General features: G+C 34.6%; 1 protein-coding gene across 2 annotated transcripts in view; it reads right to left on the bottom strand.

Annotated features, from left to right (window-relative positions):
- TECRL (trans-2,3-enoyl-CoA reductase like) overlaps nucleotides 1–15,148 on the bottom strand; it is a 137,697-nt gene that overhangs the window by 21,249 nt on the left and 101,300 nt on the right. Inside the window, exons 10-12 of one of the 2 annotated variants that reach the window (XM_058722418.1) lie at nucleotides 13,063–13,148; nucleotides 12,471–12,516; nucleotides 10,610–11,613 (exon numbers count right to left, since the gene is read on the bottom strand). In XM_058722418.1, coding sequence (XP_058578401.1) covers nucleotides 11,486–11,613; nucleotides 12,471–12,516; nucleotides 13,063–13,148 — 260 coding nt within the window. In that variant the 3' untranslated portion in view covers nucleotides 10,610–11,485. Of the gene's footprint in view, nucleotides 1–10,609; nucleotides 11,614–12,470; nucleotides 12,517–13,062; nucleotides 13,149–15,148 lie in introns of those variants that run through there. The other variant, XM_058722420.1, reaches the window with a different exon arrangement.

Genomic DNA, 15,148 nt, shown 5'->3' with positions numbered 1-15,148 from the left:
CTATAAACTTCTTAAAGTATCAGTACTTGGATTTAAAAAGTCCTTATTGGGATTATATAATCTATTGTATTCTGTATTGAAAATTAGCAACTAGGTCAAGTGTAATGATTACCTCTACTTGGAGATTCTGTCTGGAAATATGAGAGAGCTTTCGGAAAATGCACCATCTGGTGAATGGATAGTAAGTAGGACATCACTAGTAGAGGAAGAATGAATTGTTAAGTGAGGATTTATTATAGAAATAGCATTGATTTCCAGCCCAGTAGAATGACGAGATACATAGGAAATTCTGCTTTGTAATTGTTTTGAAAATTTCTTATATTTGTTGTAAATAATAAAATTTTCCAGGTAGCAGTCTTATGGGACTTCATTTCCCAAACAAATTATATGAAAATAGGTCTTCTATATGTCTTCTCAATGAAATCAATCTGGGATGATTATAGATTCATTTTTTAAAGTATTTCGGAGCATTTGTTCTCACATATTTTAGGCACCATTATCAAACTAAAGTTAAAAACCAAAATCCCATTTTAGCAGTGAACTTCTGCCTTTGGAAATGCCTTTATGTATTTCCTCAACCAAACCTCCTCTGAAGAAAGGCTAATTATAGGCTTCAATATGCACCTGGGTGAAAATTAACTTTTAAGCAGCCTTTAAAATAAACGGTTTTTAATTATTATCATTATGCAAAAGCTGCATAAATGCCTTTAATTGTGCTTATAAAGTAACATTTGCTGTAATCACCTTTAATATCCAGGAGCAATATAAAGGTTTTCTTTTTTATTAAAATAAAAATATAAAGAACCCTTATTACTTATTCACAGGTCATTGTATTTCATCTTATGAGAACAAATATTTTAACTGAAATATATCAGCTGCTAAAACTTAACATGTTCTGAATGCCAGTTACTTAAAAATGAACTTAAAATATCTTCAAAATGCATTTAGTTACTGAAGATTAAATGTCAGTATACAAGATATTCAACTACAACATTGAATTTTAATATTTGACTATTCTTAGACATTAGACTTAACATTTCTATAGAAAAGATAAAACATGCATATTTTAAAAAATAAGAATATGCTTAATTTATTTAAAAATTATTTGACACAACATAGTCTTTCTCTTAAGAAATATTGTTTAAAATTTCTGTGTGTATGTGTATATGTGTGTGTGTGTGTGTGTGTGTGTGTGTGTGTTTGCGTGTGTGTATGAGTCAGAGAATAACTTTGTTTACACAAAACTTGCTAAAAGAAAAAATGAACTACAGGTCTATTTTTATTCAAAATTAGCCAAAACATTTTTTAAAAACACATGCAAACAAACCAAAAAACACCTTTAAAATAGCAGCTTGAGGTAGACATGATGAGGAGTGGGGAATAGAGGCATGCTGTGATAATATGGAGTAGCATAGCAGCTGATTTAAATTTTGTTGTTTTTCCTCTGATTATTTTCTTTCTCTAGCTACTTTTTATAAGAAATGTGTGAGAGATAAAGATGTGGTATTTTAAAAACACTATTTGCAAAATTTTATTTGGGATCAGAGAAAGTATTATTCCAGAATTATTTAAAAAAAGCAGCTATTAGAGGAATTATTAGATTAAGTGAAGTCTAATTTTTTAAAGTATTATATGTGATCACAAATCCAGTATCAGTCTGAAAACTCTGATGTTAATTTATTTACTTTCATAAGATTAATTACATTCATAAATTTAAATATGTTATTGGCTACCATTCTTAAACACTCCAAATGGAAGGTGCAAAGCTATAGTTTGGTAGGGATCATAATAATCATTTTATTAAATGATCTGGACAATAGAAGCTGAAATACGTCATTATATTTTTGAACGCTTGCTTAAGTTTATTTCCAGCCTTTGTTTCGAATGAGGCCTTTATTAATGAAGATATAGTAAGTTCTATTTTTGATGGAGGGACACCTTACATGAGACTCATTGCCCAGTCTGGTCTAGTCTACTTTGCATAGATTCATTCTCCTAATGACCCTGTAAACTGATTTATATCTAAATGTGTCGGAGGAGTTATAAAATACCAAATAAACCAATAAATAACCCAATCTATAAAGATATCATTGGACACAAATTTATAGATCTATGTATTTCTCAGAAAAAAGATTTATAGCCCTCATGATATATTTTAGGTTTAGACTTTAAGGGTGTTTGTTTTGTTTTTAGAAATGGTATGTTCTGCAAAAGTGATAGAAATGGAAAGAATATGCATTTTAAGATATTGTAATAGAGAAGTGGCCTGAGAGAAGATAGATCATGTCAATCAGGTTCCCAGTTCCAAAATTTGAACAGGAATTTACAGCTTGAGGTAATGTCCATTCCTTTATATCCAAACAGCCCAGTAAATAAAAGAATAAAACATAAGGATAATGTTTTTAGTATGTTTATTTTAATTAATTTCAATTAATTCTACTAAATATTTTTAATGAATTGTTATGTCCTAAATATGTAAACTATATAAAAAGCAGAAACTACATATTCCCGTTTTTTCCTCTTATGAGTGCCCACAGCTGACAGTTAGTTTTTTAACAAATTCATCAATAAATGGATTATGAAAAGTTGGTTGTGAAGTGGCAACATCTTAGAATTATTTCCCAATTGATATAGCTACTGATAGCATTAAATGTGTCCATTTCCCAAACTACAAAACTCCTTGAGCAAACTCACATCACTTATATGAAGATATCATGTATATACATACCTCATTCAAATCAGAAATAGGGCCTCTTTTGTCTTTTTTTTATGAAAGCAGGGAATGTATAAGTTTTTTATATGCCCAGGATCTTCACCTTGACAAAAAAAAATCACTATTGTTGAAAATACACAAGAATTTCAGAATTTGATGATGCAAATGTATTTTACTTATAAGGTGAGAATTTTGACACTCAGGGAGACTATTGTATAAAGAAACATATTTGGGACAGCATATTATATAAACAAATTATTGTGATTTTGTTTAATGTCTATAATTATTTTTTAGATTGTTAAATCAGAAAGTAGAGGACATTTGGAGAAATTATACATTACTTTGGAATAGCCATGAAATATAACTTAGAATGCTATTTTTATGTTGTTTTTATTAACCATGAAGGGTTGGTAGGCAATTCTATATTGCTCTGTCAGTTATCAAAGAAGAAATTTTACATGTTTTTACATGATTTTACGTGTTTCCATTTGCCAAATATAGAAATAAAAGCTAAGACATATTGTACCTGCAGAAATTTTTTTTATTTTCAAAAGTTTTTCTCCGATTAAACTTAGCTGCTTGAACATCTCATTTGTGCAGTATCCTATTTGCTGAGGAATCATATCTGCTCACCTTTGAGAAGACTTTAGGAGCAACAGTGTGACTGCTGAGCTACTGATCCACTTAGAACAATTATTATTCTTGTCCACTAAGGACAAATCCTATGGCCTGCTTTGAAATCCTAGGGTAATAAAACTGGAAGTATTTTGTTTTGTTTTATTTAAGTTTTTTTTTTAATTTTAATTCCAGATAGTTAACATACAGTGTTATATTAGTTTCAGGTGTACAATATAATAACTCAACAGTTCCATACATTACCTGTGCTCATCATGACAAGTGCACCTCTTAGTCCCCATCATCTACTTAGCCTATCCCATTCCATAACCATCAAATTGTTCTCTATAATTAGGAGTCTGTTTCTCTCTCTCTTTATGTCTCTCTCCCCCCCCATTCTTAAAGCCCCAATAGGATTGAAATCATATGGTATTTCTCTGACTGACTTATTTCACTTAGCATAATACCCTTATCTCCATCCATGTCATTGCAAATGGGATGATTTCACTCTTTGCTATGGCTGAAGAGTATTCCATTGTATGTATATGCCACATTTTTATTCAGCAATCAATGGACATTTGGGTTGTTTCATATCTTGGTTATTGTAAATAATGCTGCAGAAACAAAAGAGTATATGTATCCCTTTGAATTAGTGTTCTTATATTCTTTGGGTAAATGCCTAGTAGTGCAATTATTGGTCAAAGATCTTCTAATCCTATAAGAATATGCAAAGTTCCTGAGTTGGCATCAGTCTGAATCCAGTTAAGAAAACATAAACTACTCTTTTTCTTTCAACAAAGGGACGATTATCACAGGTGGTTGATAACGTAGATGCATTCAGTGTATGTGGTTTAATTCATAGTACCTACTGTTAATACTTTCAAATGAGTCCATGATATTTTGCTGAATAGGTATTAGGTAATTAAAGTTATGTGTCTTCCTCTGAGATATTTTAATGCTATATGTTTAGGGAAGATAACAGAGCTTTTCAAAGGAGTGCTTTTGTTATTTCTTGAATAATTTGCTACATATATTAATGATAAACACCCACAGAAGGTATATATACCTACATTTACCAAGAACATTTTACAAATATATATAAAATCTAAGAACTTTAATTAGAATATTTTGATTATGTAAAACTTAGAAGGCTGCAGAAATGAACAAATCTAAAAAATCCCAGTTTAAAAATAAGGAAATTCAGAATTTCTTTAAAATTTTTTTTTAATTAATTTATTTATTTTTTAATATATGAAATTTACTGTCAAATTGGTTTCCATACAACACCCAGTGCTCATCCCAAAAGGTGCCCTCCTCAATACCCATCACCCACCCTGCCCTCCCTCCCACCCCCCATCAACCCTCAGTTTGTTCTCAGTTTTTAACAGTCTCTTATGCTTTGGCTCTCTCCCACTCTAACCTCTTTTTTTTTTTTTTCCCTTCCCCTCCCCCATGGGTTTCTGTTACGTTTCTCAGGATCCACATAAGAGTGAAACCATATGGTATCTGTCTTTCTCTGTATGGCTTATTTCACTTAGCATCACACTCTCCAGTTCCATCCACGTTGCTACAAAAGGCCATATTTCATTCTTTCTCATTGCCACGTAGTATTCCATTGTGTATATAAACCACAATTTCTTTATCCATTCATCAGTTGATGGACATTTAGGCTCTTTCCATAATTTGGCGATTGTTGAGAGTGCTGCTATAAACATTGGGGTACAAGTGCCCCTATGCATCAGTACTCCTGTATCCCTTGGATAAATTCCTAGCAGTGCTATTGCTGGGTCATAGGGTAGGTCTATTTTTAATTTTCTGAGGAACCTCCACACTGCTTTCCAGAGCGGCTGCACCAATTTGCATTCCCACCAACAGTGCAAGAGGGTTCCCGTTTCTCCACATCCTCTCCAGCATCTATAGTCTCCTGATTTCTTCATTTTGGCCACTCTGACTGGCGTGAGGTGGTATCTGAGTGTGGTTTTGATTTGTATTTCCCTGATGAGGAGCGACGTTGAACATCTTTTCATGTGCCTGTTGGCCATCCGGATGTCTTCTTTAGAGAAGTGTCTATTCATGTTTTCTGCCCATTTCTTCACTGGGTTATTTGTTTTTCGGGTGTGGAGTTTGATGAGCTCTTTATAGATTTTGGATACTAGCCCTTTGTCCGATGTGTCATTTGCAAATATCTTTTCCCATTCCGTTGGTTGCCTTTTAGTTTTGTTGGTTGTTTCCTTTGCTGTGCAGAAGCTTTTTATCTTCATAAGGTCCCAGTAATTCACTTTTGCTTTTAATTCCCTTGCCTTTGGGGATGTGCCGAGTAAGAGATTGCTACGGCTGAGGTCAGAGAGGTCTTTTCCTGCTTTCTCCTCTAAGGTTTTGATGGTTTCCTGTCTCACATTCAGGTCCTTTATCCATTTTGAGTTTATTTTTGTGAATGGTGTGAGAAAGTGGTCTAGTTTCAACCTTCTGCATGTTGCTGTCCAGTTCTCCCAGCACCATTTGTTAAAGAGACTGTCTTTTTTCCATTGGATGTTCTTTCCTGCTTTGTCAAAAATGAGTTGGCCATACGTTTGTGGGTCTAATTCTGGGGTTTCTATTCGATTCCATTGGTCTATGTGTCTGTTTTTATGCCAATACCATGCTGTCTTGATGATGACAGCTTTGTAGTAGAGGCTAAAGTCTGGGATTGTGATGCCTCCTGCTTTGGTCTTCTTCTTCAAAATTACTTTGGCTATTCGGGGCCTTTTGTGGTTCCATATGAATTTTAGGATTGCTTGTTCTAGTTTCGAGAAGAATGCTGGTGCAATTTTGATTGGGATTGCATTGAATGTGTAGATAGCTTTGGGTAGTATTGACATTTTGACAATATTTATTCTTCCAATCCATGAGCAGGGAATGTCTTTCCATTTCTTTATATCTTCTTCAATTACCTGCATAAGCTTTCTATAGTTTTCAGCATACAGATCTTTTACATCTTTGGTTAGATGTATTCCTAGGTATTTTATGCTTCTTGGTGCAATTGTGAATGGGATCAGTTTCTTTATTTGTCTTTCTGTTGCTTCATTGTTAGTGTATAAGAATGCAACTGATTTCTGTACATTGATTTTGTATCCGGCAACTTTGCTGAATTCATGTATCAGTTCTAGCAGACTTTTGGTGGAGTCTATCGGATTTTCCATGTATAATATCATGTCATCTGCAAAAAGCGAAAGCTTGACTTCATCTTTGCCAATTTGGATGCCTTTGATTTCCTTTTGTTGTCTGATTGCTGATGCTAGAACTTCCAGCACTATATTAAACAGCAGCGGTGAGAGTGGGCATCCCTGTCGTGTTCCTGATCTCAGGGAAAAAGCTCTCAGTTTTTCCCCATTGAGGATGATGTTAGCTGTGGGCTTTTCATAAATGGCTTTTATGATCTTTAAGTATGTTCCTTCTATCCCGACTTTCTCAAGGGTTTTTATTAAGAAAGGGTGCTGGATTTTGTCAAAGGCCTTTTCTGCATCGATTGACAGGATCATATGGTTCTTCTCTTTTTTTTTGTTAATGTGATGTATCACGTTGATCGATTTGCGAATGTTGAACCAGCCCTGCATCCCAGGAATGAATCCCACTTGATCATGGTGAATAATTCTTTTTATATGCTGTTGAATTCGATTTGCTAGTATCTTATTGAGAATTTTTGCATCCATATTCATCAGGGATATTGGCCTGTATTTCTCTTTTTTTACTGGGTCTCTGTCTGGTTTAGGAATCAAAGTAATACTGGCTTCATAGAATGAGTCTGGAAGTTTTCCTTCCCTTTCTATTTCTTGGAATAGCTTGAGAAGGATAGGTATTATCTCTGCTTTAAACGTCTGGTAGAACTCCCCTGGGAAGCCATCTGGTCCTGGACTCTTATTTGTTGGGAGATTTTTGATAACCGATTCAATTTCTTCGCTGGTTATGGGTCTGTTCAAGCTTTCTATTTCCTCCTGATTGAGTTTTGGAAGAGTGTGGGTGTTTAGGAATTTGTCCATTTCTTCAAGGTTGTCCAATTTGTTGGCATATAATTTTTCATAGTATTCCCTGATAATTGTTTGTATCTCTGAGGGATTGGTTGTAATCATTCCATTTTCATTCATGATTTTATCTATTTGGGTCATCTCCCTTTTCTTTTTGAGAAGCCTGGCTAGAGGTTTGTCAATTTTGTTTATTTTTTCAAAAAACCAACTCTTGGTTTCGTTGATCTGCTCTACAGTTTTTTTAGATTCTATATTGTTTATTTCTGCTCTGATCTTTATGATTTCTCTTCTTCTGCTGGGTTTAGGCTGCCTTTGCTGTTCTGCTTCTATTTCCTTTAGGTGTGCTGTTAGATTTTGTATTTGGGATTTTTCTTGTTTCTTGAGATAGGCCTGGATTGCAATGTATTTCCCTCTCAGGACTGCCTTCGCTGCGTCCCAAAGCGTTTGGATTGTTGTATTTTCATTTTCGTTTGTTTCCATATATTTTTTAATTTCTTCTCTAATTGCCTGGTTGACCCACTCATTCTTTAGTAGGGTGTTGTTTAACCTCCATGCTTTTGGAGGTTTTCCAGACTTTTTCCTGTGGTTGATTTCATGCTTCATAGCATTGTGGTCTGAAAGTATGCATGGTATAATTTCAATTCTTGTAAACTTATGAAGGGCTGTTTTGTGACCCAGTATATGATCTATCTTGGAGAATGTTCCATGTGCACTCGAGAAGAAAGTATATTCTGTTGCTTTGGGATGCAGAGTTCTAAATATATCTGTCAAGTCCATCTGATCCAATGTATCATTCAGGGCCCTTGTTTCTTTATTGACTGTGTGTCTAGATGATCTATCCATTTCTGTAAGTGGTGTGTTAAAGTCCCCTGCAATGACCACATTCTTATCAATAAGGTTGCTTATGTTTATGAGTAACTGTTTTATATATCTGGGGGCTCCGGTATTTGGCGCATAGACATTTATAATTGTTAGCTCTTCCTGATGGATAGACCCTGTAATTATTATATAATGCCCTTCTTCATCTCTTGTTACAGCCTTTAATTTAAAGTCTAGTTTGTCTGATATAAGTATGGCTACTCCAGCTTTCTTTTGGCTTCCAGTAGCATGATAAATAGTTCTCCATCCCCTCACTCTCAATCTAAAGGTGTCCTCAGATCACAAATGAGTCTCTTGTAGACAGCAAATAGATGGGTCTTGTTTTTTTATCCATTCTGATACCCTATGTCTTTTGGTTGGCGCATTTAATCCATTTACATTCAGTGTTATTATAGAAAGATACGGGTTTAGAGTCATTGTGATGTCTGTATGTTTTATGCTTGTAGTGATGTCTCTGGTACTTTGTCTCACAGGATCCCCCTTAGGATCTCTTGTAGGGCTGGTTTCGTGGTGACAAATTCCTTCAGTTTTTGTTTGTTTGGGAAGACCTTTATCTCTCCTTCTATTCTAAATGACAGACTTGCTGGATAAAGGATTCTCGGCTGCATATTTTTTCTGTTTAGCACACTGAAGATATCGTGCCAAGCCTTTCTGGCCTGCCAAGTTTCAAAGGAGAGATCAGTCACGAGTCTTATAGGTCTCCCTTTATATGTGAGGGCACGTTTATCCCTTGCTGCTTTCAGAATTTTCTCTTTATCCTTGTATTTTGCCAGTTTCACTATGATATGTCGTGCAGAAGATCGATTCAAGTTACGTCTGAAGGGAGTTCTCTGTGCCTCTTGGATTTCAATGCCTTTTTCCTTCCCCAGTTCAGGGAAGTTCTCAGCTATAATTTCTTCAAGTACCCCTTCAGCACCTTTCCCTCTCTCTTCCTCCTCTGGGATACCAATTATGCGTATATTATTTCTTTTTAGTGTATCACTTAGTTCTCTAATTTTCCCCTCATACTCCTGGATTTTTTTATCTCTCTTTCTTTCAGCTTCCTCTTTCTCCATAACTTTATCTTCTAGTTCACCTATTCTCTCCTCTGCCTCTTCAATCCGAGCCGTCGTGGTTTCCATTTTGTTTTGCATTTCGTTTAAAGCGTTTTTCAGCTCCTCGTGACTGTTCCTTAGTCCCTTGATCTCTGTAGCAAGAGATTCTCTGCTGTCCTGTATACTGTTTTCAAGCCCAGCGATTAATTTTATGACTATTATTCTAAATTCACTTTCTGTTATATTATTTAAATCCTTTTTGATCAGTTCATTAGCTGTTGTTATTTCCTGGAGATTCTTCTGAGGGGAATTCTTCCGTTTGGTCATTTTGGACAGTCCCTGGAGTGGTGAGGACCCGCAGGGCACTTCCCCCGTGCTGTGGTGTATAACTGGAGTTGGTGGGCGGGGCCGCAGTCCGACCTGATGTCTGCCCCCAGCCCACCGCTGGGGCCACAGTCAGACTGGTGAGTGCCTTCTCTTCCCCTCTCCTAGGGGCGGGATTCACTGTGGGGTGGTGTGGCCCGTCTGGTCTACTTGCACACTGCCAGGCTTGTGGTGCTGGGGAGCTGGCGTATTAGCTGGGGTGGGTAGGCAAGGTGCACGGGGGCGGGAGGGGCAGGCTTAGCTCGCTTCTCCTTAGGTGATCCACTTCAGGAGGGGCCCTGTGGCAGCGGGAGGGAGTCAGATCCGCTGCCGGAGGTTTGGCTCCGCAGAAGCACAGAGTTGGGTGTTTGCGCGGAGCGAGCAAGTTCCCTGGCAGGAACTGGTTCTCTTTGGGATTTTGGCTGGGGGATGGGCAGGGGAGATGGCGCTGGCGAGCGCCTTTGTTCCCCGCCAAGCTGAGCTCTGCCGTCCGGGGGCTCAGCAGCTCTCCCTCCCTTTGTCCTCCAGCCTTCCCGCTTTCTGAGCAGAGCTGTTAACTTCTGACCTCCCAGACGCTAAGTCGCGCTTGCTGTCGGAACACAGTCCGTCCGGCCCCTCCGCTTTTGCCAGCCCGACTCGGGGGCTCTGCTTGGCCGGCGAGCCGCCCCTCCGCCCCGGCTCCCTCCCGCCAGTCCGTGGAGCACGCACTGCCTCGCCGCCCTTCCTACCCTCTTCCGTGGGCCTCTCGTCTGCGCTTGGCTCCGGAGACTCCGTTCTGCTAATCCTCTGGCGGTTTTCTGGGTTCTTTAGGCAGGTGTAGGTGGAATCTAAGTGATCAGCAGGACGCGCGGTGAGCCCAGCGTCCTCCTACGCCGCCATCTTCCCTCAATACAGCAATTATTGACTGCTTAATATATATCAATTTTGGGTTTCTTTTCTTCGAAGTGTGAGTTAAGTCATATCTTTATTTCCATTTTACAAGTAAGGAATCTGATGATTAAGTCTCTTTAAAATTTTTAACTAATGTGTACTTGATTTTTATAACATCAGTCATCTCTTTGTCAAAATATATATGCATAGTCACATACATACTTACATATATGCAAACAAGGTTTGAGAGGACATAGGAATTTAAATATGTAAAAATAAAGCAAAAAATATTTCTACTCTTAATTTAAAAAAATTTCCAATGTATTGTCATCACATATAGTCCATTTGAAGTATACATAATTCAATATATATTTACATATAAATATAATTTATATGTAAATATAAATATATATTTTGGTACAAAGTATATATTCAAATGATTTAGTAAATAATGTCTGGAAGATATTTTTAATTATTATAGTTTCAGAATGACAACATACATTGTATGTATGAATAAATAAATATGATTCATGAGAAATTATGTTTCACTTTTAATATTGGTAGAATTTTCACTAGAAATTGAAATACTACTGTGACATATTATACTTTTCAATAACATGTTAAACAATAAAGAAAATAATAAATTACCATCAAAATGTGTAAAATTCAGGTGATTTAAAATCACAAATTTTTAGTTTATAATTCAGATATTTTAATTGTCTTAAGCAGATAGTATTATGAAACATTTAATGAAGTAAGAAAATCTTGTTCAAAGACCAATCCCTTGAAAATATTTGGATGTATCTTTTATTAGTCGTATCTACAGTTTCTACTTTTTATTTGCCTCAAGTTTATTACTCTAAAGTTAGCTAGAATCTACCATTTAATATTTTTATTCAATAAAAGTACTGTTTGTTTTGAATTTCTGTTACATAATAGTCAACTATTGACCAAGTTTGATTTAGTGAATTTATATACTATTTTTATATACATGAGATAAGTTATTTTTACTACAGTATGAATGGTATCATGGCTGATTTTCTATGCATGTAAGAATTGAATTTCTTCAAATAAATCTTATGCTTCTTTTGTGCCCACAAAGACATCTGGATACTCATCAGAAGTGTAAAAATCCCAACTAGAAGAAAAAAGAAATAATTATCCTTTCTTATTTCTATGATCGATATACCAAGTTATACTGGGAAAAAAACTATCTTATGTAGCTCTTAAAATATTTCTCAAATGTTGCATACTTCTATATCAATTTTCTTTACTCATATTAATTGCTTAGCATAATATATGTTCATCCATATTTATTGCATAGTTGAAGAAACATAGAAAGTATATAGCAGAGTTAAAAATAATCCACATTTTTTATATCCCACTGCCACAAAGTATTTCCAAATAAGGAATTGTTATCTCTTTGAATTGCTCAATAATAGTTTTCTATATGCAGACAATATATGTCTACACACATGCATATAGCAAACCACATTAATTATGATTTAAAAATTTTGTACAGTGAAATAAATAATGTGTGAAATGGATGTAATCCATATACTTTCCAATACATGAAGTTCAATGCAATTTAACTCTCTCATGTATGTTAAAATGCCCAGCATTTGAGATTACACACTCATGCTCCCAGCCTTCCATTCAGAGACATTCATGAACACTTGAAGGACATAACACATACATATGCCTATATTCATCATAAAAGAGATTTTCAAGTGAAGTGCATTATTAACACAACTTCTTATGAGTAAATCCTTTTTGCTTAATTAATTTGTTTGGGCTACATTAAGCCATAAGTACCTAGAGATTTTTGTTCCAGTATATTTTAATACTGCTAAAAATATCCAAAATAAAGATAAAAATGAAGGCAAAAAAATCCTTTTGCAGAAATGCCAAACTTTAGCACTACAGAAACTTGTTCTCAGAAATCACTTATCCTAACGGAGCATTTACTTAAATGTCAAATAACCAAGGTCTTACCTGGCAGTGTTTGTGTCATGACAGTGAAACTAATCCATGATCCAATCTGTTAGATTAAAGCATAAATTAATAAATACCTATGATTAATCTAGGAATTTTTCATTTGTGGTTTTAAATAGGTAGTGTGAAGCTTAAAACACGATAGAAAAACTACTGGTAGAAATACATTTTCCCCAAATAATGATTTTGTTGTTAATTATGATAGTCATAAAGAATCCCATAAACAGCATCATATTCATAAAATAAGAAATGAAAGACGTTGTTCCAAAAACTTTGATAAAAAACAGAATCCTGAAACATCTCAAGACATTTTATATGAAAATTATAAAATTTTGTTTAAAGATATATATATATGGAAAGATATTCATTTTCTGCAGAGAAAATTGTAGTTTATGTAAATGTTCCAATTTCCCATGCCTATAACTCGAATTGAATCTATATCATAATTTATATCTCTGTCTATGCCTATACATACAGATAAATCCTGTGTATAATTATATATATTAAACTTTAATACTTGTAAATATAGAAACACATGCATTTAGTTTCTCATAGGATAAAGTTTAATTATTTACATACATAAATAGCATACCTCATAGGTGTAGTTAGGACATGAAACCAGAAAAAACATCCATGTGAAGGGGTTATAATTTGGACTTGGAAAACAGGCATTAACTCCTTTTAGAAAGAATAAAATATCAATGATGGTACATACTGCAATTTAATCATATATGTATTATATAATTCTAAATTCCCTAAAACAACTTACACCACATAAAATGTCATCAATTATTTATAGAACCAACTTCCCAAATTACTCAGAAGAGTCCCAATTTCAAATGCTATGGCCTTTTGACTCAAACAATATACCTGTAATTTTCTATGTCTACAGCTATGTTGCCATACATTTATGCAATATACCATGATAATCAGTTCTTTAAAATTTAATACAGAAATGTTATTTTGCATATCATAATAGTTGCAGCTGAATTACATACTACAATTAGTAAATATGCTTTAACAATTGCATGCCTCTTCTCTTTTAGTGTCAAAGAAGATATTTTTGGTTGAGATTGTTTAATACTTCAAACCTCCCTTTCTATTTAATTAGTGAAAATCCAAAAGGAATTTTTTAAGGATGTCATTTATATCAGAAAAGTGTGAAAAATCTCTCATAAGAGGATTACAATGAATATCAGCATAGTTAATATTCAGAAATACCACATAAATTATTTCTGCTCAGCAATCAGGGTTGTTATTTACAATTTTCATTATACTTAGCATATTGTCACTTGATTTTTGTGATTCTTTGCCTTTTAATTTTGTTCAAGAAATATTTTAGATAGCATATTAAAATGATTTCAAGTTGAACTTTGAGCTGTGACATTTATAAAAGTAAATATGAATTATAAAATTACTGTTTATTCTCTGTAACAAGCTTAATTGGATAACAGATCAACTAATCTCTTTTAGTTATAATTCTAAAGTCATAATGAAACGCCAGTATGTTGTTTTCAGAGTTGTATCTATTGTTAAAATATCAACAAAAAATATATTAGGTACTGTACAGATTTCATGTACTACTCATTTCAAGATAAAGATAAATACATATGCCATTTAATATCATATTCTCTTGATAACATTCATGTAAATGTCTTTGTGTAATGCCCATATATTCATCAAAAGAAAAATAATTGAGGGAGCACCTGGATGGCTCAGTCTATTAAGCCCTGGACTCTTGCTTGCAGCTCACATCGTGATCTCACAAACCTGTGAGATGGAGCCCAGCATCAGGCTCTAGCGCTGACAATGCAAAGCCTGCTAGAGATTCTTTTCTTCCCTTGCTCTGTGCCCCCACCCTGCTCATGCGCGTGTGTGAGTGCTCTCTCTTTCTCTTTATCACAATAAATAAATAAACTTAAAAAAAAAAAAGGGAATTCCCAAACTCAAAATAGATATGGCCAAAACAGGAAGAAAAAAAGAAAAGATGAGAGTTGATTGAACTCAAGAAAGAAATTGTAGAAAAAGAAAAAAAAGAATCATCTCAGTAATACAGACATTTCAATTTTCCTAAGAGTAGAATGTTCACTAGAATAGGGGATATTAAGTAGATGAACAAAACCAGCCAAAACAAGCAAACAAGAAGGAAAAAAACAGAAAGTGATAGATATATAAGATATAAAATATAATACATATACAATTTACCCCCTGACCCAGTCCACAAAGCAACAAAACAAATTTTAAATTACAAAACTTTCTGGTACTAAAAAAAGGGACATGAATCAATGTCCTGGAAAATTACATCATGTATCTGGGAAAACTGACCTGAAATGATCAACTCTGAGACACACCTCACAAAATTAATAGACGTAGTGATAAGAAAAAATTCTTTTGAGTCTGAAGGCAAAAAGACCAAGTCAATAAACAAAGAAGAGAAGATTAGATTTCTGATTTCTCAAGAGCAACATACAAGCAAGATAAAAGGTGGAGTGAACCCTGAAGAAAAAAAAGTTTTTTTTTTCATTTGAACAATTCCAAAGTTACATTTGACTTTAGAAATATGATGATTTAAAAATTTTCATTTTCTTTATTTTTTAAATGTTTATTCATTTATTTTGAGAGAGTGAGAGTGCACAGGAGGGACAGAGAGAGTCCCAAGTAGGCTCCGTGGAGTCAGC

This window comes from Neofelis nebulosa, chromosome 3 (genome assembly GCF_028018385.1).
Source record: "Neofelis nebulosa isolate mNeoNeb1 chromosome 3, mNeoNeb1.pri, whole genome shotgun sequence".
In the NCBI taxonomy this organism is placed as follows: domain Eukaryota; kingdom Metazoa; phylum Chordata; class Mammalia; order Carnivora; family Felidae; genus Neofelis; species Neofelis nebulosa.
The sequence above is the reverse complement of the archived record's forward strand: the minus strand, read 5'-3'. Positions and strand labels throughout refer to the sequence as shown.